The sequence below is a fragment of the Nomascus leucogenys genome, chromosome 1a, assembly GCF_006542625.1.
Source record: "Nomascus leucogenys isolate Asia chromosome 1a, Asia_NLE_v1, whole genome shotgun sequence".
NCBI lineage: Eukaryota > Metazoa > Chordata > Mammalia > Primates > Hylobatidae > Nomascus > Nomascus leucogenys.
In genome coordinates, this window is record NC_044381.1 from 36521235 (window position 1) to 36545637 (window position 24403).

Consider the following 24403-nt stretch of genomic DNA (forward strand, 5'->3'; position numbering starts at 1 on the left):
TGGAGTATGTAGCAGGAGTCCTGGTGGTGGTGATACAGGAGCGGGTAGGGTGCAGTATCTTACACAAGGTGGTTTGTGCATTTCCACGCTGGCCACTATCATTCTTCAGGTGCTGGACTCCTGAAATAGGAGTGAACTAAAGGTAAGAGCAGAGGTTGAAAACAAGGCACCATGGGCCGGGCACAGTGGCTCACACCTGTAATTCCAGCACTTTGGGAGGCCGAGGTGGGATCACCTGAGGTCAGGAGTTCAAGACCAGCCTGACCAGTATGGTGAAACCTCGTCTCTACTAAAAATACAAAAATTAGCCAGGCATGGTGGCGGCTACTCGGGAGGCTGAGACAGGAGAATTGCTTGAACCCGGGAGGCAGAGGTTGCAGTGAGCCGATATTGTGCCACTGCACTTCAGCCTGGGTGACAGCGAAGACTCCATCTCCAAAAAAAAAAAAAAGAAAATGGCTTCAAAAAGATGGCATACCAATGTATCACACATGTAGGTGTGTATGTAGAACACACCTCCACCAACCTCGGAGCAGCTAGTCAGGACCAGTCACCTAGCCCATCATAGCTGCCACCCAGCTCAGACATTTTATAACTCAATTTACCGCAGAAGCTGGAAGCAAACCCTCTCAATGTTCTCCTTCAGATGGGAGACAACTCCAAAAATAGTCTGCTGTGTGACCTCATCACCAAACAGCTTGCTTCTCTGAGGACCATGTCAAAGGCATCTTCACTGGCCACATATAGGTGACATCAACATTTTACTATAATGCACAAAAAGGCTTTGACCTTCAAGGCCCCCTACAAGGGCCCAAATGACTTGTCCAGTATTATCATCTATTCATGTGTTGTCAAATCTACTTGTATCTAACTGTACTCAGCAGTTTCCTACCTTTAACCTCTGCTTACCAAGATACTCCCTTCTTTCTCTATTCCTATTTATAGACGCTATTCACACTTGCATGTGCAGCTAAGTACTTTCTTTTCTAAGAAGCTTCCCTCCCTCCGGGTTGGGTGCCACCTCTCTAGCCTGAGCTACACTAAAACTTACCTAAACCTCTTGCTCCTAGGCCCTAGTAAATATTACTTGTGTTGATGTCTTTTCTTCCTGACTAGTTTACTATGAGCACCAAGGGCTGGCTTGTCTCTTTAACCCAATTCCCTTCCCTTTTGACCAGCCAATAAGCCTGGCATATCCTACAGGCTTGGTAAGATACTGGAAAGTTCTGTAAACTTAAAAAAAAAAAAAACAAAAAAAACTAAAAAAAAAAACAAAACAGGAAAAATAATCAAAGTTACTGTGTTTGATATTTCACAAATAAGCAAAACCTTAAGGACACACCTAGGCTACAGAAGAAACCATTTTACAACGTATTGAAGGTTTGCCAAAATGGCCTTATGGTTGGGGAAAATGACGTAACACCTGTAAAATCAGAAATCAAATTTTCTTGGATTTTCTTTGCAAAAAAGAAACTCCATTTTAAAGTCTATGGGAGATTTTGATTTTAAAGTACAGTATTTGGGGGCTCCATAGAGACTGTGACTTGTTATAAATTCAAATTAGATTCCAATTTTACATATTACATTTACATGCATCAAAAATCTCACTCATTCCAGTAGCTATAAGCTGAAATTTACTAAAACAATCCTTAAATCTTCCACTATAAAAAACTGTATTGATAATGCAGTCATACATCTATTTTTGCTAAATGGTTAATCACTGAATACAGACAGAATATCCTCCTTTCTCAAATCCCTTTAAGATCTGTAAGAATAGAGAAAATTTCCATCTTCTGGAAAACCTGAGTTGACCTCAGGCAGTGTCTACCCACTGCTTGGTGAGGCTTTTCACATGACATTCCCCCTTTTCACGCCTGTCTTGACAACAAACCATACTGTGTTCACCCATCAGTCAAATCCTACATGTTTCAGCCTAGTGGAAAGCCCGTTTTTCCCTTCAGACCTTCCTGTCAGGGTCACAGAACATCAGTGCTACAAGTGACTTCAGAAGCCATTTGGTCACACCCCTTCAATTTTACAGACTGGATGGTGACCCAGAGTCAACACAAGGTCACACAGAAAATCAGTGGCACAGCCAGAACTAGAATTCAAATCTCTTGGGATTCTGGTGAAGGCCTTTTGCTTTACACTATCTTCTTTCCCTTAATTCACATAATACTTGAACCTAACATTTTACTGGTTTTCAGGGCCTCAGAGCATTCCGTTTTGAACATTATTTTAAAAAGTATGCTTCATTTACTCCCAGTTATCAATGAGGATTTGATCTAAATGCTCAAAGATCCTACATGCTTCTGCAATTCCCCTCAACAACTACTAATATAAAAATGCCAAATAAACCAATTCTTTGGTGTTTTAGCATGAGCTTACAATGAGAGTATAATTTAAAAATGTAAGCATACAACTAGGCTTTACCAAAGAGTAACGTGTTTATTTCACTTAAATTCTTAAAAATACTTTTTTGGCAGTTGTCACATAAAATGTCCTAATGTAAAAAAATAATAATAATAATAATTAAAAAGAAAAGCATGAAAAAACAGACCCAAAATGTTAAGATTTTATTTACAAAGCTTTTTTGTTGTACAGAAAGTAAAAATGCTGTTACAATCTCGGTGTAACTGGTAGCCATAGACGGCTGACTCACCAATCACAGCTATCCACGCTACAGCAAGAGTCTTACACAAAAACCTAACAACGCTTACAATTTTGTTGGGGTGAAGTCCACAAGCTTGGTGGTAGATTACCAAGAGGGACTACATGGAAGGAAGGCGGAATGTCACAGGAACTATTCTTTGGCTCTTTGGGTGGGTGGGTGTCCTGGGGTTTGTATCACAGCTACCTTTTTTTTTTTTTTTAAACAGCTACAAAATCCATGAGCAGTCCAACCAATACTGAACAGTTCTGTTTTGCAGGTCATCTGGGGTCTTAATCATCTTCTCCTTCATCATCTGTTTCTCTCTTCCTCTTTTCACCTTTCCCGCCTTCTTCCTCCTCTGTACAGTAACAAAAACTGACTTTAGGACAGTGGAAAGGCATTTTGCTTGGATTATTGCCAATGGAGGCAACAACAACAAAGTTTTTGACAGGAGATAAAACAATGTAAACTTGATCAGATTAATATAGGTGATTAATAGCAAGTATAATTGGTGACCACAGAACCAAGAAAAGCAAAATGCACAACAGCACCTCAACTCACCCAGGAAAAGTTAATCCAGTTTCCTCAATTTTAAGGTGTTTTCTTCCAAATGTTTCTTTTTACAAATCTAGCAATTATTAAAATGCTTATTATTAACCTGAGCTGGTCAGGCACAGTGGCTCATGCCTATAATCCCAGCACTTTGGGAGGCCAAGGCGGGTGGATCACCTGAGGTCAGGAGTTCCAGACCACCCTGGCCAACATGGTGAAACTCCATCTCTACTAAAAATACAAAAATTAGCCAAGCATGGTGGCACGCACCTGTAATCCCAACTACTCCGGATGATGAGGCATGAGAATTGCTTGAATCTGGAAGGCGGAGGTTGCAGTGAGCTGAGATTGCGCCACTGGACTCCAGCCCGGGTGATAAGAGCGAAACTGTCTCCAAAAAAACAAAACAAAACCCCTCGTGCTATCTAGCATGTCTTCAAGCCATGCTTATTTTCAAGTGACCTCGGACAAGCTTAACCTCATTAAAAGCCTTTTTCATCTGTAAAATGGGGACAATGGTACTGACTTTAAAAGGTTATTCTGAGAATTAAATAACACACAAAACACTTAGTATGGAACATCATTAAGACTCAAATTGTAGCAAACTAATATTAACTAAAAAGTAACTTCTTAAGAGTATTATGTAGTCGAGACACAGAGACTTACATATAGACCAGTTTTTTCAACTAATAAAATCCATGGTTATCTTAATGACATTAACTACATGTTAAATCATATTTCATAGTTTTTTTTTTTTTTTTTTTTTTTTGAGACAGTCTTGCTCTGTCGCCCAGGCTGAAGTGTGGTGGCTAGATCTCGGCTCACTGCAAGCTCCGCCTCCTGGGTTCATGCCATTCTCCTGCTTCAGCCTCCCGAGTAGCTGGCACTACAGGTGCCCGCCACCACGCCCGGCTAATTTTTTTGTATTTTTAGTAGAGATGGGGTTTCACCGTGTTAGCCAGGATGGTCTCAACCTCCTGACCTCATGATCCGCCCGCCTCAGCCTCCCAATCATACAGGTTCTTAAAGGCAGTGACCAGGTCCTAACCAGGGTAATATCTAGTGTAAATGTAATTGAGAGCTTGACACAAAGTGGATGCTGAGAAAACATGAGTCAACAGCACAGTGAACACCTGATTCTCTGGGACACAACCATGAGACTTTTATTTATTTGAGACAAGGTCTCCCTCTGTCACTCAGGCTGGAGTGCGGTGGCACTATCATAGCCTCACTGCAACTTTAAGCAGTCCTCCCACCTCAGCTTCCCAAGTAGCTGGGACTATAGGTGTGCACGACCATGTGCAGCTAACATTTTTTTTGTTGTTGTTGAGACACAGTCTTGCTGTGTTGTCCAGGCTGCAGTGCAGTGGCATGATCTCAGCTCACTGCAATCTCTGCCTCCTGGGTTTGAGTGCGTGCCACCACGCCTGACTGATTTTTAAATTTTTAGTAGAGACAGGATTTTACCATGTTGGCCAGGTTGCTCTCGAACTCCTGACCTCAGGTGATCCACCTGCCTCGGCCTCCTAAAGTGCTGAGCTAACAGGCATGAGTCACCACACCCGGTCCCAGCTAACTTTCTAATTTTCTGTAGAGACAGGGTCTATGTTGTCCAGGCTGGCATACTTTCAACAGTATTAAATAAGTAACAGCTATTTCACTTGTCTTGGTTGTAGTGGGGAAAGGACTAACACTGATAAAACTGGGAAACTGCTACATCTATTTATATATCCTGAAAATGATGGTTCAATTATTGAAGTCTTTTTTTTAAAAAATGAAATAACTCCAAACATAGAAACTCACACTTGGCAGTAAACCAAATGACTGGTCCTAAAAACACATTTAAAACATGGGGACCAGGCTAGGCACGGTGGCTCACACCTGTAATCCGAGTAATTTGGGAGGCTGAGGTGGGTGGATCACTTGAAGCCAGGAATTCGAGACCAGGCTGGCCAACATGGCGAAACCCCGTCTCTACTAAAAATACAAAAATTAGCCAAGTGTGGTGGTGCATGCCTGTAATCCCAGCTACTCAGGAGGCTGAGGCAGAGAATCCCTTGAACCTGGGAGGTGGAGGCTGCAGTGAGCTTAGATTGCACCAGTGAACTCCAGACTGGGCAACAGAGCAAGACTCCATCTCAAGAAAACAACAGGCCAGGCGCGGTGGCTCACACCTATAATCCCAGCACTTTGGGAGGCTGAGGCAGGCGGATCATGAGGTCAGGAGAGAGAGACCATCCTGGCTAACATGGTGAAACCCCGTTCTCTACTAAAAATGCAAACAATTAGCTGGGCATGGTGGCGGGCGCCTGTAGTCCCAACTACTCTGGAGGCTGAGGTAGGAGAATGGTGTGAACCCAGGAGGCGGAGCTTGCAGTGAGCCAAGATCGTGACACTGCACTCCAGCCTGGGTGACAGAGCAAGACTCCGTCTCAAACCACCACCACCACCACCACCACCACCACCACCCCCAAAAAAACCCCATGAGGACTGAAGACCAACAGGACCCTTGCCATCAGACAGGAATAACTGCTGTAGCAGCAGGGAGCCTGCACCAGCACAGACACACTGATGGGATAATAGAAACGAGAACATGAATGTGTAAACCACCAGAGCCAAGGGTATTTTATTTTCTTCTCAGTGGTATCAAATTCTAAATAATGGATGTTTTTCTCTAATTTTTAACTGAGAATGATCAAAATGCATGCATTAGCCCCACCTTCATCCTCATCCTCATCTTCATCTTCTTCATCAAGTCCAAATTCTTCTTCCTAAAGAATAGCAAACAGCATAACATTAGATTAATTCCGCCAAATTGAAAAGTGCAAATAGTACAAATTCTGCCAAACTAAGAAGTACAAATAAATGCAACACTATCAAGCAGGAAACTGTAATGTTATTTTTATCTACTTTGATGTACCAAGACCCACTGATTTTCCTTAATGAGCTTTATAATTTTTCTAAAAAAAATTGTTTTTAGAAGCAAGCAGTTCATTTGCTAGATGTTTAATTAGTATATAACTTTGGATAATTCAAGAAATCATCTTAAAATCTCAAATTTCAAAACAGGTTTAGACAAAAATTTCTTTCTATATCCCATTCATATGCAAAGCTTCTTTCAGAACTTTAATGTCAATCATACACCTAATGACATCACACAAACCCCAAGCCTTATTTTTATACTACAAAAGAGGATGCGTTTTGTTAACAACTAATGTTGTCTGCCTGTTTCCCAAACCTCTTTGAGGGTCAAAGTCAAGACACTGTTTGCTCCTGCCCTCATATAGCATTCATTTCCTCAGGGATCCTCTATTATTGGGTATTCCATAAACCAGACTATGTGCTCTTTCAGGGCAGGACCACAATCTCATTTCATTTTGTACTCCCAACTCTTTAACATAGCAGGTATATATTTACTGAATTACACTGAGTATACAAGAAAAAGTTTAGACTTGGTAAACATAAACTTCCCTACAATTCAATGAAGGAACAGACATACCATCAATTCTCAACATGTCCAGTTTTCTCACCATACCGAATACTCAATTCATTCCTTCCCCCAGAGGGCCAGAACTTACCTTGCACAGCCAGGAACCATACTAGTTTGAGTTCAGTAGGCATTCTATTTAGTAGTTATTTAAAGCCAGACAAAAACTAAATTAACCAGATTCATACTGTAAATGTATTCACAGGTATACTAATTTCTTCAGAAGGTGTTTTTCTTTTCTTTTGTCATCTTTTTGAAACCCCCACTTTTGTTGTAATTACAAATAAGAAGCAGCGTAGAAAACAGCTGCACTGACCTCCTCACTGACTTCATCGTCGTCCTCATCCCCTTCTACATCTTCATCTTCATCATCTTCTTCATCAAACTCCTCTTCTTCACCATCCTCATCCTCCTCGTCTTCCTCATCTTCTCCTTCTAAAAATAGTCCAAAAGGGATTCATTAAATATTCTCGATGCTCCACAGGGCACAAAGTGTTGGGGATCTGTGGGCTGGCTCACAGAACAAATGCTCTAAGGCCACGAACTGCAGTCACTTTCTTTCTACTATGTGCTACAGCTCAGTCCCTTTGTCCAATAGAGTCCCATAAAATCAGAGAGCTAGAAGTCCTGGTAGATAAGACAAATGCTATAATTCTCGCTGATGAAATGATACAATGGCTAAGATTTGCTTCAAAATTATATGGAGTGGGGAAGAAGGTAAGGGTATGCAGGAATAAAGTAAGGTCAGCTATGACCAATAATTGCTGAAGCTGAATGATAAGAACATGGGGGTTCGTTTTGCTATTATTTTTACCTTTGTCACTGTCTGAAATTTTTGACAGTAAAAAGTTAAAAAAAAAAATCATGTACCTTCTCTTGGGTAATGATACCACCAGAGTCACAGTCAGCTGCTCAAATCAGGAACCTGAGAAACACCCATAATAACCCTGTGACTCAGGGGACAGGAGGCTGAGAGGCACCTGCATCTCTACCTGATTGTTCAGACCTCTAGTGCGGCAGTTCTTGCTTCTCCTGGGTCCTAGAGCACACCATGCTCTCACCTGCCTCCTGGTCTCTGCATGCTCTTTCCATCCTCTTTGCTTGGCTAACTCTGACTCCACCTTGGAGTCTCAGTCAACATCACTTCCTTAGGCAGTCTTACTCACCAGACGTCCCAATGCCAGGTCACAGGCTCTCACCATGAGTATGTGGTGCTTCTCCATTACAACACACTTTGCTTACTTGCAATTATTATTTATGATTTGTAATTTAAAACAATTTTTTCTGTACAGAGAGGGTTTGTCTATGTTGCCCAGGCTGGTCTTGAACTCCTGGATTCCAGCAATCATCATGCCTCACCCTCCCCAAGTGTTGGGATTACAAGTGTGAGCCACCATACCTAGCCTATTTATGATTAAAAAAAATAATAATCATTTCTCTGTAAGGTCCAAGAGAGTAGGAACCTTGTTTTTTTTTTTTTTTTTTTTAAACCACTATTTTCCACAGTGCCTGGCACATAGGAAATGCTCAAGTATTTGCTGGCTGACCCATCTTTGCTCTCAGGAACTGCCCCCCACCTTCCAAGGAACGTCCTTTACCGGCTCTTGCACATGTGGCTGTTCTTCCTGTTTGAGGTGAACTTAAATAGACAACAAGCACAAATGGTTTTTAGGAAAAATGGAAAAACTGTAGAAGGGACAAAGGGACATAACATTTGGAAATAGGTGAGATGTCCTATTCTCTGTCCATTTTACCACCTTATAACTCATTAATTTTTGCCTGTCTCAATATGCTTCAAAATAAAACTGTAAAAATGTTCCAGAGTATCATACCATTAACTGCACCCAAAGTCCTTGATGCTTTTCCTGCTCTATTTTCTTGATAATTTCTGTCGTATATGCTAATTTTTAAAGAAAAGAGGTATTCATGCTGACTGATGTGAAAACTAATCATTCTGCTTCCTCTAAGCCAGGGGTTCCCAACTCCCAGGACTGGTACTGGGCCAAACAGCAGGAGGTGAAAAGCAGGCCAGTGACCATTACCACCTGAGCTCCACCTCCTGTCACATCACCTGTTAGATTCTCATAGGAGTGCAAATTCTATTGTGAACTGCGCATGTGAGGGATCTAGACTGTGCACTCCTTATGAGAATCTAATGCCTGATCTAAGGTGGAACAGTTTCATCTCAAAACCATTCAGCTGCCGCCCCCAACCCCTTCCCCGCATCTGTGGAAAAACTGTCTTCCATGAAACCAGTCCCTGGTGCCAAAAAGGTTGGAGACTGCTGCTCTAAGCCACCTGTATGTGAGAAGCGTTTTATTCTAAGAGCGACTGAGAGTAAACAAACTCAGCATGCAAAGAAAACACAAACTAATCAGGAGGAATATCTTGGGTAGAAAGTATTAGTTATTTCTTAAAATCTGTAAATCTGTAAAATATGTATAAATCCTGGGTCAAATGCCAAAACTACTGAAAATCATCTTTTAATTCTATGTTATGATCAGAGATTATTTCCCTTATGAATGAAAAATGGAATCTAACATATAGTTATTCGAAATCATTACCTTTTAAAACTCTGGTCATAGGTCAATGGAAGGGAAAGCTATTTTATTTACAGCTGGCAAACCTACTCAGTGTCAGGCCCTATGAATCAGGAGATCAAGTATCTACCCAAAATGATGACTGTAGTGTAGTAGGACAGTGGTCCTCAACCTTTCTGGCATCAGGGACCAGTTTTGTGGAAGACAATGTTTCCACAGCCTGGGGGGTGGGGGGATGGTTTCAGGATGATTCAAACTCATTATGTTTATTCTGCACTTTATTTCTATTATTACATTGTAATATATAATGATATAATTATACAAGTCATCATAATGTGGAATCAATGGGAACCCTGAGCTTGTTTTCCCTGCAACTAGACAGTCCCATCTGGGGGCAATGAGAGACAGTGACACTCGAAGTGTGCTGCTTATGTCCAGTATACTCCATAATTTTGTTCTGGTTGCTGTCACTGCAGAAAACTTTGCTTCACAAAGATAGGATATCGGAAATGGAAGCAGGTTTTTCAGTGCTTTTTTGGCAATCTCGGGATATTCCACCTCAACATTAATCCAGAATATATGGAGATTTTGAAGTTGTCTTAAACCATACTTTTAAGGCCACTGCCATTTGTGATCTCAACCAGTTGATCCTCTTCAAGCATGAACAAAGTTGATTGACCTGGCTTATTCATAAATGGGTGGTGGATCCATTCCTTCCCAGTTCGGGGGTCTTTTGTGGTTGGGAAGTAATGCTCAAACTCTTTTGAGAGCTGATAGGTCATCATGCACCAGCTGCGAGAAAGAAGGCCCTGGCTCACTCTCTTTCAAAATCACTGCTACTGTTTGAAACATGTCAAAAATCCCAATGCTCAGAACAGAAAACTAAATATCATTATGTTCTCACTTGTAAGTGAGGCTGAATGATGAGTATACACGGACACATGGAGGGGAACAACACACACTGGGGCCTGTGGAGGCTGGGGAGGGAGAGCATCAGGAAAACTAGCTAATGGACAGTTGGCTTAATACTTAGGTGATGGGATAGCACACGTTTATCTATGCGACAAACCTGCACATGTACCCCTGAACTTAAAAAAAAAGAAAAGTTTTACCACTCATTCTGTGTTACTAAAATGTTCTGCTAGTGGTGACTGTTATTCTTAAGAGAAATCTCTGGAGCAGGCCTCGTAACTCAAAAACTCTGGCCAGTGATCCACCTTTAGAATGCCATCTCGCTTCTCTATGTAAGAGTAGTGTTCTCTGCATCCATCTCACAGAACTGCGTGAACAGACATGGGTTAAGGGCATGTACTTTAATGTGGTTAATTTTAATCATATCCTGCAAAACATTAAGTTCAGGTGACATTTGTCAGCTAGCCAGCATTTCTCTATGGATGACACAGTGCATAGACTCACATCCAGAAGCGACCTCTCTGACTCAAGTAGTGAAACCAGAAAGCCGTCCAGCCATGGCATCCGCTCCATCTGTGCATATATGACACAAAATGACCAATTCAGTTTTCCTGATATGTAATCGTTCAAAAGACTTGAATAGTTCTGCAGCTGTGGTGCTGGTTGGCAACGAAGTACACATAACATAGTCTCATGCACATCCTCCTGAAAATATATTGCACAAAAACAAGTATTGTTGCCATGTTGTCAACATCGGCAGACTCGTCAACCTGCATTGTGTACCATGGTGACTCATCAATCCTCTCTAACAACTGTGCCTCAATATCCTCTGCTATTTCATCAATTCATCTAGTTACGGTGCTAGCTGAAAGAGGAACATGTGCCACCTTTTGAACTGCAGCTTAACTGCAGCCTCTCCTAAAAGTTCACGACAAATGTCCTTAGCAGCAGGCAGGATCAACTCTTCAATAGTAAAGGGCTTCTTACTTTAGCAATGCAGTTAGTTAAGGGCTTCTTAGCTTTAGCAATGCAGTTAGCCACTAAGAATGAGATGTTCTCAATGCAGTCACATTTGATGAAGTGGGAGCTTTCAATAACTGCCTCTGTTTTTCATGTTCATGTTTATTTCTTTTGAAAAACTCCAAAGGCTTGTCTTTTAAATGCAGGGTGCTTGGTCTCCAAGTGGTGAAGCGGTTTTTTTTTTTTTTTTTTTTTTTTTTTTTGAGATGGAGTCTTGCTCTATCACTCAGGCTAAAGTGCAGCAGCGCAATCTTGGCTCACTGCAACCTCCGCCTCCCAGGTTCAAGCAATTCTTATGCCTCAGCCTCCCGAGAAGCTGGGACTAAAGGTGTGCACCCATGCCTGGTTAATTTTTGTATTTTTGCAGAGCCGGGGTTTCCCCATGTTGGCCAGACTGGTCTTGAACTCCTGACCTCAGGTGATCCACCTCGGCCTCCGTAAGTGCTGGGATTACAGGCATGAGCCACTGTGCCCAGCCAGTGAAGCGGTTTCGAAGCTTTCATGGCTTTGTTGGATAGCTGGTTGCCACATATTATACAAAGTGGGCTTGGAGAATGTGAATCATCTGTTGCAATGAACCTGTAATTTAAGTAGCACTCTTTGTATTTTCTTTTCAATGAAGCTTTCTTTTCATTGGCAGTCTTGTCTTCTGCTGTCTCATTATTGGATCTTTCCCACTTTTCAAAGCTTTCCAGCGACGTTTTTTACTCATGGTTGGATAGAGTTAGCTTGTGGGCCTACCAAAACTGTGACTGAGACAAATACGCAGTGCGGGAAAGAGGTGTGGATGGAAGTGGTAAATAAAAAAATGGGCAGGCCACATACTGACTAAAAAAAGCATCAGATGCTGACTTAAAGCCTGTCACCAGATACAGCTGTACAACTGAAGTACACCAACTCACTTGCCACTATAAAGCCTGCCACCAGATGCAGCTTGTCACTTGCCACTCACAGATAGGGTTTGATGAGTCTGCAAGCAATTGATTTATTATGATCTCTGTAAAGTCAAACCTCTTTGCTAATGTTAATCTGTATTTGCAGCCACTCCCCAGCGCTAGCATCACCACCTCAGCTCCACCTTGGATCATCAGACATTAGATTCTCCTAAGGAGCACGCAACCTAGACTCCTCGCATGTGCAGTTCACAATAGGATTCTCGCTCCTATGAGAATTTAATACCACCATTGAACTGACAGGAGGTGGAGCCCAGACAGTAATGTGAGCAATGGGGAGTGGCTGTAATACAGATGAGGCTTCCTCACCGCTCATGCAGCCTGGTTTCTAACAGGTCACGGAGCGGTACCAGTCTGTGGCCTGTGGGTTGAAGACCCCTGAAGTAGGAAGACTTAAGAACAGCAGAGTGGCAAGCCTGTAAGGGTAAGGGGTTTACAGTTTAACATGCACAGCATCCTAACCTAGCTTGTAGACTTCAGGAAATGCTTCCTGGGCCAGGTTCAGTGTCTCATCCCTATAATCCCACCACTTGGGCAGGCTGAGGTGGGAGGATCCCTTGAGGCCAGGGGCTTATGAAATAGGCCTTAGCTATAAATTTAATGGAATGCCTACATTAAAAAAATACACACACACGTGCGCACACGCACACACACACTATTTTCCTCAATAGTAAGAACATCTAGTAGCTTTTTTTTTGAGACACCCTCTCTGTCTTCTGAGATGGAGTGCAGTGGGGAACAATCATGGCTCACTGTAGCCTCAAACTCCTAGGTTCAAGTGATCCTCCCACCTCAGCCTCCAGTCTTCTGAGTAGCTAAGACTCCAGGTGTGCACCACCACACCTGGCTAATTTTTTTTTTCTATTTTCTGTAGAAACAAGATATTGCCATGTTGCCTAGGCTAGTCTCAAACTCTTGGGCTCAAGCAATGCCCCCCGCCTCGGCCACCCAAAGTGCTGGGATTACAGGTGTGTGCCACTGGACCCGGCCAACATCCAATAGTTTTTATCAGAGGCTCTGAAAGGCAGACATCAGGTTCACTGGATGCTGAGCCTACTCACCTTCGTCCTCCTCCTCTTCATCCACACCATCCACCTCGGCATCTGAGTCAGGTGCTTCCTGGTCCTCTCGGTCATAGCCATCCAAGTAGGTAAGCTGGGGCAGGAGCTTGAAGACACTCTCTCGGTAGTCATTCAGGTTGGTAACCTCACAGTTAAAGAGGTCCAGGCTTTTCAGACATTCTAACTTTTTCTGAAGAAAAGGATCAAAAACCACAACTCCTAAACCAAAGGAATATAAATAACAAACCCATCTCTTGAAGAGGTAAAATTCTAGGCTCTATATTCAATTTCTGCTACCCACTCAGCCTCATATATAGAAAAATATATCAAGTCTTTTGCAACCTTTATATTAGGTTACTAGACTTTAGTCCCTCTCTTCCTTTATCTACTCTTCCAGAGAACTATGTGTTTTTCTGGCAGTGTAGTAGTCTAAAGAAATATAAATTGAAAATAATTTTTATTAAATCCAGATATTTTCACAGTATGAGACAATCAAACAGTTTAATAAATTTAGCTGAAACAAATGTTAACATTTGAGTAATCAAATGGCCATTAAAAACTTCCTGGGTATCAAGCAGTCTTTAATGTTCTAGGCTGGCAGTATAGGGAAAAATTCAGAGATTTATAACACAATCTCAGGGTGCTTACAATTTTACATAGGGCATAGACATGAAACACTAGAGGATGAAATATAATAAAATATAAAGTGTGGCAATGCAGCTACTTTCAGGGAAGACAGGAGTCAATATAGGCTGGGGAAAAAGCAGAGGGGCGCAGAGTTGAAACTTCAGAAATACGGAGAAACACTGCACTCTTCTTTTTTAGTATTTGGGGAAAAGACTGACATGTTACCAGACTTTTACGATGTAAGTTCTTCTGATTTTATTTACCATACCTTGAAATTTTGTTGCAATACCTCATTTCTTTGGAACCATCAGTTTCATCTATCTAAAAACAGTTAAGCTATAAAAAGTTGGCCCAAGTCAAGTTTTCTGAGTAGTCAAAGTGCACTGGAAAATGTCTATGTATTTACTCAGATCTTCATTTGTTATTATATAAGTATACTAGTACTTCAATCCCAGGTCTATTAAGTTTTGATTAAGGGTAAATTAAGAGATTGAGAGGGCAGAGGTACTACACTATAGGCAAGTCAGGAGACAGCAAAAGGAAGTGACAGCAGACCCTTGCAGATAGAAGAGGGAGAAGCCTATGAAAGGCAAATCCAATGTGAAGTAGCACATAGCCTGGCGCCTTTCAGAATGGGGCAGTAACTACATATATCTGCATAGCTTCATAAACACAACCTTTAATGGTTCTGAATCAAGAGCAAAACTTTGGTATTCTCTAAGAAAATAGTACTAAAAACACCCAAACAAACATTAAGAGGATCTCCACATGAAATAATTTCTAAAAAAATAAATGTTGAGGCTTAACAGGTTTTGCTGCTTTATTAGGAAAGCTGTTACAACACTCACAAGGACCTGAGAAGAAATGCAGACAAAACAAAACCTTATTTTCAGAACTCAAGGTATCTATGTAGTTCTGAGGAGATATAAAATGGTGTGAAAATCTGCCTCAAGGCTCTAGAGCAGAGGTTGGGAACCGGTGGTCCAGTGGCCAATTCCGGCCCACCACTTGTTTTTGTAAAATAAGCTCTACTGGAACACAGTCACACTCATTTATTTATGTATGGCTCCTTATGTGCTAAAATGGCCAAGCAGACTAGTTGTGACAGAGACTATATAAACAGGCTACAAAGCCAAATGAACCTACTATTTGGCCCTTAGAGAAAAGGGCTACTGACCCCTGCATATGAAGAAACTTCATCTTCTTGATCAAGAAAGGGGCTCCCACACTTGTTTTATTCATGCAGGGAACACACAGCAGGGTTACAGCAACAGGAAAACATTGTACCTCTCAAAACACAAACTGTACAATGATCCAAGAGTCTGTGAATCAAACAATGTGCTTATATAGTCAGTTCCTTGACGTCTTAAGAAAGCTGTCCCCAGCCCTTCTGGTCACAGAGCTGCTTTTGTATCATGTAATTTTCAGATTAGGTTCCCTTCCAGTCAGGCCCTGACTTCCAGAAGCCCAGGTATGACTTCTTGCCGAAGAGGAAAAAAATGCTGCAATGCCACCCCAGACGGCTAGCTAGCATACTGGCTTTCTCTTCACAAAGGCTGACTCAATGCCAGCTAGAGTCAGCTTTAGGCAGCTTTTCCAAAAAGGTTCACTCTAAAAATTCTCCACTTAAAGGAATGAGCCATTTATATTTCAGAATTATTTCCAAGAAATAGGTGCACAAAAACACATACAGCCTCTGATATTTATCTAATGCTTTTTTAATACCAAAAGCCCTTTCTCTATCTAGTTTCATTGACTCTTCCAGTATACAGGGCCTCCAAGGCTCTCCTGTTTCTGAAACTACAATTATGTGAGATTTTTGGCTACTTCCTGGCAAAGCACCCCTTCTCAAACAATTTGGACATGCCAATCAGTAGGTTGAAAAATGAAATGAAAGCAAGAAAACAACAAAAATCCCAAATAACTGTAGTACTCTGGAACTGCTGAAAGTAGTAAAATTGTGCTTTAAGGCCCAATAGGCACAAAATACACTGCACACAGATTATTCAAGATCCCAATGTAATGTGTAAATATTGATAAAAAAAATTACAACTCTACCATACCAGAAATTTGATGTAAGCTAATAGGCTAGCCATAATAAACATTAAACATTTTATTAACAATAATTTTGCTTGCCTTCTTAGAATTTAGAAGGGCTTTGGGGGATGGTTTGGATGGCCCAGGTCTCTTAAAAAAGGTGTCCAAGGAAGTTTGAATTGATGCCTTCTTTGTCTCTCGATTAATGTCCCTGTAGCAAGCAGAGGCATTCACAATCATTGCATTGACTGTAAGAACTGGGCTCAAAGTAGACGGTGTTCAAAATGTATGTGGTTAATGAGGATGAGGATGGTGTTTTTCCCCACTGAAGAATACTGCCAGAAGTCAAAATGGACCCAACTCTTCCCCCCTTCACCTTCTCCTACAGATTTACTTAATTCCAAGTTAGAACTTCAGGAGACCAACCTAGCACCGCCAGGAATCTGAGTGCCAAGTATAGCAGAATGGTGGGACCCCAGGCTTTTCGAAATAGCTCTGGTGTGTAGCCCTGTGGCTCTGCCACAGGGTGTGTGACTCTGGACAAGGGATTCAGCCTCCCCCAAGCCTTAGCTTCCTCAATATAAAACAAGGGCCATGCTTTTTCTATCGACTTTGTATCGAAGTTTTTTTTTTGACAATTACTAATAAAACATGCATAAAGCACCCAGTAAGTGTATGGGTATAGCAGATCCTCTAAAAATGGTGAACACAACGAAGATTACTTTTCATCCTTCACTATCCTGGGGGACTGAGACTTTCACAGCCACCAGAGGTCCTCTCATACATTACTGACCAGATCGGGAAAAAACTCAAGCAAACAACTCCCACACAGTATTTGCTTCTGCTCCATTGCTGTGTGCTACAACACTGAAAAACACTTCTGATAATCAGAGGATTCAGGCTGCCACAAGAATTAGGTAATGACCAGTCATCAACTAGCCAACAGTGAAAAGGTACTGCCTGCTACTCTGTTCTTTAAAAATTAAATGAGAAGCCCGGGCACGGTGGCTCACGCCTGTAATCCCAGCACTTTGAGAGGCTGAGGCAGGCGGATCACGAGCTCAGGAGATCGAGACCATCCTGGCAAACACAGTGAAACCCCATCTCTACTAAAAATACAAAAAAATTAGCCAGGCATGGTGGCGGGCGCCTGTAGTCCCAGCTACTTGGGAGGCTGAGGCAGGAGAATGGCGTGAACCCAGGAGGCAGTGCTTGCATTGAGCCGAGATGGCTCTACTACACTCCAGCCTGGGCGACAGAGCGAGACTCCGTCTAAAAAAAAGAAAAAAAAATTAAACCAGAAAAAAAGGGGGGGCTGGGGGTGGAGAAGGGTTTCTTATGCTCACAACCTAGGATTAGTATGTCTGTCACTAACCAATAAACAAAGGCTTAGTGTAGCCCATCCGAACGGGAAAGCATCAGCAGTTAAAATTTGGTGCTCCTGTTGGAATTTCCAGCTTAAGGAAATTTGGGTATGAAATAAATTTACAGGTGGAAAGAGAAGAAGAGGTCCCAAGGGCTATGGAAAACAGCAGACTTCGAATTTTTTTTTTTTTTTTTTTTTTTGAGATGGAGTCTCGTTCTGTCGCCCAGGCTGGAGTGCACAGGCATGATCTCAGCTCACTGCAACTTTTGCCTCCTGGGTTCAAGTGATTCTCCTGCCTCAGCCTCCCAAGTAGCTGGAATTATAGGCGCCTGCCACCACGCCTGGGTAATTTTTTGTATTTTTAGTAGAGATGGGGTTTTACCACGTTGGCCAGGCTGGTCTCAAACTCCTGACCTCAAGTGATCTGCCCGCCTCGGCCTCCCAAAGTGCTGGGATTACAGGCGTGAACCACCGTGCCCAGCCTAGACTTAAATTTGAATCCCTACTCTGCCATTTGTCCTGAGCAATTATCTACATTCTCTAAACTCAGCTTCCTCATCTCTAAAAAGAGGACAGTCATTCTCTCTTCTCTGGGTTACATAAGGATACAATGGGCAAATGTTCATGTCTTTGGATACAGCAAAAGTCAGTAAATGTCGGCTTAAATACTGGAAATGGGGGTTGGTTTGAAGGAAACGAATAAAACTAGTAAGAGCCTGAGTATCTGGGTATACCTGTAATAGGAAAAAGGGCAAAATGCATGGAGCACTGGTGAGGCATTACATTTATGAGAAATATAAGCTCTTAAATATGGACAACTTAATGAAATGTAAAAATAAAGAGACTCAGCCGGACATGGTGGCTCAGGCCTGTAGTTCCAAGCACTTTGGGAGGTCGAGATGGAAGGATCACTTGAGGGCAGGAGTTCAAGACCAGCCTGGCCTAACATAGTGAGACCTCTCTAAAAGAATACATATATTACACACACATAAAGAGATTCAGTAAAAGGTAATTAAATCTGTATTGGAGCATTCTCAATAATTGTTTAGGAAGGAAAAGATCTTTTAACTCTTGACAGGAAGTCCTCATTAAAAGAAGCTACAATTTAACTCTGTCTTCCCCTGAAATATCAACACAGCATTCTATACAAGTGATGTGAAATCCACTTATTTTAATATACTCTGACATCAGAATAGAGACAACAGAGAAGAAATGTCTTACCCTCTAGTGTCTGTTCTGGATTCTCAAAGACACCTCCTATATGCTAAATAACCCTCTTCCAAATAGCACAGCCTGTGGGGCTGCCCTACAAACTGCATTAAGCCCCCTGCCTCCAGTCTTGCCTCTGGAAGCCCTTTTCTGGCCACTACAACTTCCACACAAACTGAGAAAGCAAAGTAAGTACATTAACTTACAAAGCAAAGTAAGTACATTATCTTATTCTCAGAATTCCTAAGTGAGGTAAGTAAGGCAGGGATTATTATCCTCCCTGCTATAAATGAGGAAACTGAGGCCCAGAGAGAAGAAGCAGTTTGCCCAAGGTCACACAGCAAGTCTACAACCCAAGTGGCACTGAAACTTAGCTTTTCATATCTTATCCCAATATATAAGACTGAGGAGGATCTTGGGGTTTCCATGCAAAACTCTAGGCAACAGTAATCCAGCTAGAACACAAGATCATGAATTAGACGACATAAAGCTTAAAATGGAGCTGTCTTTGATTGTTCCATCTACAACTCAGGTATGCCACGCAACATAAATAGCCTTTTCTGTTAAAGTGTAAAAGTGCATAATGGCTTGGCCAGTCTGAAGAAAAAAATTGTAAAGAACAAGTTTAAGGCTATATAGTCAATACACGAATTTCAAAAGTGGATCCAAAACAAAATACCCCCAAAAATTCTCTTCTGAAGGATGCCACCACAATATCAGGCAGGGAGAGAGCAAAGCCACAGAAATACATCTAATTAGGCCCTGACCTTTAAAATTGGGACTTATATAAAAAGTAAAAAGCCACCACTTTCTCAACCAATTATTATTGCCAGTAATTTCCCCCACTATAAAGAAATATGAAAATGAAAATGACCAGTAAGTCCCAGTTTCCAAATTCTCGGTTACTTACCAAAGGTTCCAAGGTGCTGATATCTTTCAGTTTATTTCCACTTAAGTTTAGATGTGTGAGATTTGGAAGTTTTTCAGCTAACATGTCCAGACCTCCAAAGATTCTATTTTCACTGAGTTCAAGCTGCAAGAGAAAATGGACACAGCACAAACACAAATACACACAGAGAAACAGAAATCTTTTAAGGTATTATAAGTAACAAATACAGTTCTCAAATATTTGTCGAGATCAAATGATCCCTATTTCTATTAGGGCATGCATGTTCATTTTGTTTAAATCCAAATAATTAACAAGAGAAGGTAAGGTCAGAAGTATTATGTTTTCCTAATCAGCTGCTAATAACAGCTTACTCAAAACTGGTCTCTAACATCAGCGAATAAATTTTCTAACTTAAAAAGTGGGTCAAAACCAATTAGAATCCCCTATACCTGCCAGAAAGGGTAAATGGTTTAATAGTCTGTGCATTCTGAGCAGCTTATTTTGTGTGCCTTCAAAGCTTGCAATGCCCACTTGAAACCCAATTTCTGGACCATACTGACACACACTGTAGAGTTCTACACCTGGAAGCCACCAGGGAATGTTGCTCTGAAAGCTACAAGAGAGGGATGGGCCCTACAAGTAAGCCCATAAAGAAGCTTCATAACCTCAAGAAAGGGAGTGGGTCAACAGCCTCAGGTTTATGAAACCAGCTCCCTGGAGGCCACATCTTGCATAAACCTGGCACCAGCCTTTATTAGAACCTACTCTAATTTCTAAGCTGCAGGTCAAGTAGCACAGGCAAGTAATGTGCCAATGAGGGAATGAGCCTTCACCAAGGAATATTAGAATCTTAGAGTAGAAGGAATTGGAGCCTGGAAAGCATTGTGAAGAACATCTAATTCAAGCTCTTCCTTTTGCAGACAAGAAAACTCAGCTACACAGCTGGTTCTAATTCTCTATTTTAAAGTGCCAACAACAATAGTAACTTTAACCCTTACATAGTATTTAAATGCCAGGCACTGCTCAAAGCACTAGAAATACCTTAACTCATCTGATCTCACAAGAACTCTATGGGGTAGGCAGAATTACCACTCCTGTTTACAGATGAGGAAAATAAACTTGCCCAAGATCACCCAGCTGTTACCGTAGTGGGCCTATGATTTGAAGCCAGGCAGGCTGGCTTCATAAATATCCATGTCCTCCTTATTATGCTACGTACCTAGAATAGCATGAAAGCTTCATGTAATGAAGTTTTTGCCATGCAATGAAATGTACTATATGATGCAGAGTAGAGTAACTTTTAAAAATATAAATATTTGCTGAAAAACTGAGTTAAAAAACAGGTCAGCTGCTTAAGGTGTTATTAAATATTTCAGAAGAGGAAAATGTAACATTTCAAAACATTTTTTTCCTTTCAATGGGATATTTCAGTGAAATAGTCATGGTCTAGGTTTAAAAACATAAGCCCATAATCAATAGAGTCAAGTGTTAGCTTTATTGGTGATTTTAGTAAATCAAAATAAAAACAGAGATCACTTTTCCTGATCCATGTTTTAGACCCTGTGATTAGAATATCACATACACATGTAACATCCACATCCTTTCAACATGTGTATCTTAGGCAGAAGGAATAACAAGGCAATCTACCAAAACAAGGCAGTCTACCAAAACATTTACTAGCATATTTATTTTGAAATGAAATAGATGCGTAAATTTAGAAAATTTGTGACATGTACACATCAATTTTTTTTCAGTACTTATTTCTTGTTAAAAACAATTTGTGGGCCGGGCACAGTGGCTCACACCTGTAATCCCAGCACTTTGAGAGGCCGAGGTGGGCTGATCACCTGAGGTCAGGAGTTCGAAACCAGCCTGACCAATATGGTGAAACCCCCATCTCTACAAAAAAAAAAAATACAAAAAGTAGCCAGGCGTGGTGGCGCGCATCTGTAATCCCAGCTACTCAGGAGGCTGAGGCAGGAGAATCGCTTGAATCTGGGAGGCAGAGGTTGCAGTGAGCCGAGATGGTGCTACTGCACTCCAACCTGGGCAACAAGAGTTAAAATCCACCTCAAAAACAAAACAAAACAAAACAAAACAAAACAAAACAAAACAAAACCAGTTTGTGTTCTGGAATAGAAAGAAAATAAAGTTCCTATCGATCATGAGTACACTCAACCTGCTTTTAAGTATGATTACCTCTCATCAGCCCTATAAGGGAAGTGATTAATGTTTAAATGTTAAGTTTTTAATTCATGTACTTAACGCCCCCCCCCCCACCCAAAACCAACAAAAACAAAAACCCTGTCCTTCTCAGAACTCAAGCAAGCTCTATTCAGAATTCTGAAAGGTTTATTAAAGTCCCTATAAAAACGGTCACTGATAGGCTGAATTTCTGAATAAGTCTAAGAGTACAGAGACCAATAGTAATTCAGGAAAATAAATCAGAATGCTAGGAAAACAACGCAAAACACACACTAAGGATCTGCTAGCATCAAGTTTATGTAAACAGATGCTAAAAAGCTATACTATGTTTAACTGGGCTAATCAGAGCTTCCAATGTTACTGATAACCCATGCAAATATAAAAGGATTATACTTGAACCTCTAGTGTATACTTAGAAGGGGAAATTTCTTTCTCATCAGAAACGGTCACCTGAAACTCATGAAGACTGCTTGAGCATTTATTAATATTACCTAAACAAGGCAAATAAAGAAAGCAAAACAAAAAATACTTCCACTTTTTAATTCATGTATTATACTTTTTTTTTTTAAATTGAGACAGAGTCTTGCTCTGTCGCCCAGGCTGGAAAGCAGCGGCGTGATTTTGGCTCATTGCAACCTCGGCTGCCGCCTGGGTTCAAGCAATTCTTGTGCCTCAGCCTCCGGAGTAGCTGGGACTACAGGCGCATGCCACCGTGCCCAGCTGATTTTTTTGTATTTTTAGTAGAGACGGGGTTTTGCCATGTTGGCCAGGCTGGTCTCGAACCCCTGACCTCACGTGATCCTCCCACCTTGGCCTCCCAAAGTGTTGGGATTACAGATGTGAGTCACCATGACTGGCCTCGTGTATTATACTTAACCCACTCCACCCCCTGCAAAACCACAAACAAACCCCAATACCAAAAAACTAACTGTCCCACTCAGAACTCAAGCAAGCTCTAGGAACAACCTACCTTTGCCCAAGTTTGATTATGTTTCCTTCTACATGTGCCTTAGTTTAAATAAAGGAACAACTTAACTTTCCTAGTAAAGTGAATATTGAAATGGCAGAAAATTCTGCAAGACTTATATAACCACATATCTTTTCCTATATAATGGAAAGGATATGTATGGGGTTAGGAGATACGGGTTCTAGTTTTGGCTCTAATACTAACCACTTCTGTGGGTGGCTTTAGGCAAATTACTACACTTTTCTGGGACGACTGCTGTGCCTATAAAATAAGGGGTTGGGTTAGAGGAGCAAAGTTGCTTCCAGTTCTGACGTTCTGGGACTCTGTGACAGTTAAATGTGCAATGACAAGAGAAAACATTTTTACGTAGCATTTGGTCCTTTTTTCCGAAAGGATAGAGAATTGGTTTAATAACAATTAACAAATAAATTACTCACAAAACACAGTAATTATTCTTCCTAACTACTACTTATTGAGCACCCAACATGCATTATTTCCAAACTTCACAGCAATTCTGCAAGGTCAAGTAATACCACCAGTTTACAGGTGAGGAAATTGGGCCTTAGAGAGATTAAGTAACCTGCAGAAGTTCACCCATCAAGGAAATGCTAGGGCTGGAATTCAATCCCATATCTGCCCAGTTCCAAAGGCCACGTGCTTTCTGCTACACTAAGTGCTCCCTTACAGGTAAAATCATACATTTTCCCTTCCCAGGATCGTTCTCTTTTACTGTTAAAGAAAAAGCACTTACCTTTTTCAATTTAGGCAGCTTGGGGAGATTTGAAACTGAGATCAACCCTACATTTATTAAACTGAGGAACTCTAAGTTCACAAATTCAGCTGTTAAGCCCTCAATTTTTCCATCATTTGATTTGCAATTGTCCAAGACAAGTTCTCGAACCTGTGGATGACAAAGAAAAAAGGATAAGCTCTCAAAAACACATTGAAAACAAACAACAATGCAGAAACTTCTACCATAAATATCCTGCAAAAACACCCAAATATACAGGCAGCCTCTTACTTAGACCTAGATCATAGTTATAAAAAGATAAAAACTGATTAAGCCTTCAGTAACAATATACTGACAGGTTCAAAGATGGAATATTACTCCATGGGTATAAACACTTACACTCTTTGTTTTTCCAGAAACAGAAACTATACTTCTTAAGATATAAGTGAAGTAAGTGTATTCCCCTTATTTCTTTTCTCCAGCCTGTTCCCCAAAGGGCAGCTTTTATCTAAATGCAAATGCAGAATGAAGACATTCTTTAGGCTGGGTCTATCTTAAGGCCCAGAAGATGACCACTGGAAAAGAGGAAAGCTTTATGTTTCCCATCAAGACCACTAAGAGATTCTGGCTAGAGGTTTCTGCACCAACACACTTTCCAACTCTGGTTTTACTAATCTTTGCCAAGATTATCTTGACACTGGGAAAAAAATCAGGATGCAAGAGTCCTTAATTCAAAACAAAGATCAATCTGGGTTGCACTTGAGAAAGAGGTTTCTAGGAGAGAACTGCTAGATAATAAATTAAATTGCATTTTCAGGCTACACAGTCTCTTTTTCAGAACTTAAGTCCATCCAAGAGTATCACATCTGGCCGGGCACAGTGGCTGACGCCTGTAATCCCAGCACTTTGGGAGGCCGAGGTGGTCAGATCACCTGAGGTCTGGGGTTCAAGATCAGTCTGGCCAACAAGGTGAAACCCCCTCTTTACAAAAATGCAAAAATTAGCCAGGCATGATGGCGAGTGCCTGTAATCCCAGCTACTCGGGAGGCTAAGGATGGAGAATCGCTTGAACCTGGGAGGTGGAGGTGGCAGTTAGCCAAGATTTCGCCAATGCACTCCAGCCTGGGCAACAGAGTGAGACTCCATCTCAAAGACAGTATCACATCTGATGATTTGAACTTTTGAATATTGATTA

The 24403-nt window shown here is 41.3% G+C and overlaps 1 protein-coding gene across 1 annotated transcript in view; it reads right to left on the minus strand.

Moving 5' to 3' along the window:
* Positions 1-2428: 2428 nt before the first annotated feature.
* Positions 2429-24403, minus strand: part of ANP32B (acidic nuclear phosphoprotein 32 family member B) — a 32389-nt gene continuing 10414 nt past the window's right edge. The window contains exons 2-7 of the mRNA XM_003260544.3: positions 23230-23379; positions 19328-19450; positions 13179-13368; positions 7009-7127; positions 5925-5976; positions 2429-3011 (exon numbers count right to left, since the gene is read on the minus strand). Of these exons, the coding sequence (XP_003260592.1) occupies positions 2944-3011; positions 5925-5976; positions 7009-7127; positions 13179-13368; positions 19328-19450; positions 23230-23379 (702 nt within the window). The 3' untranslated portion in view covers positions 2429-2943. The remainder of the gene's footprint in view (positions 3012-5924; positions 5977-7008; positions 7128-13178; positions 13369-19327; positions 19451-23229; positions 23380-24403) is intronic.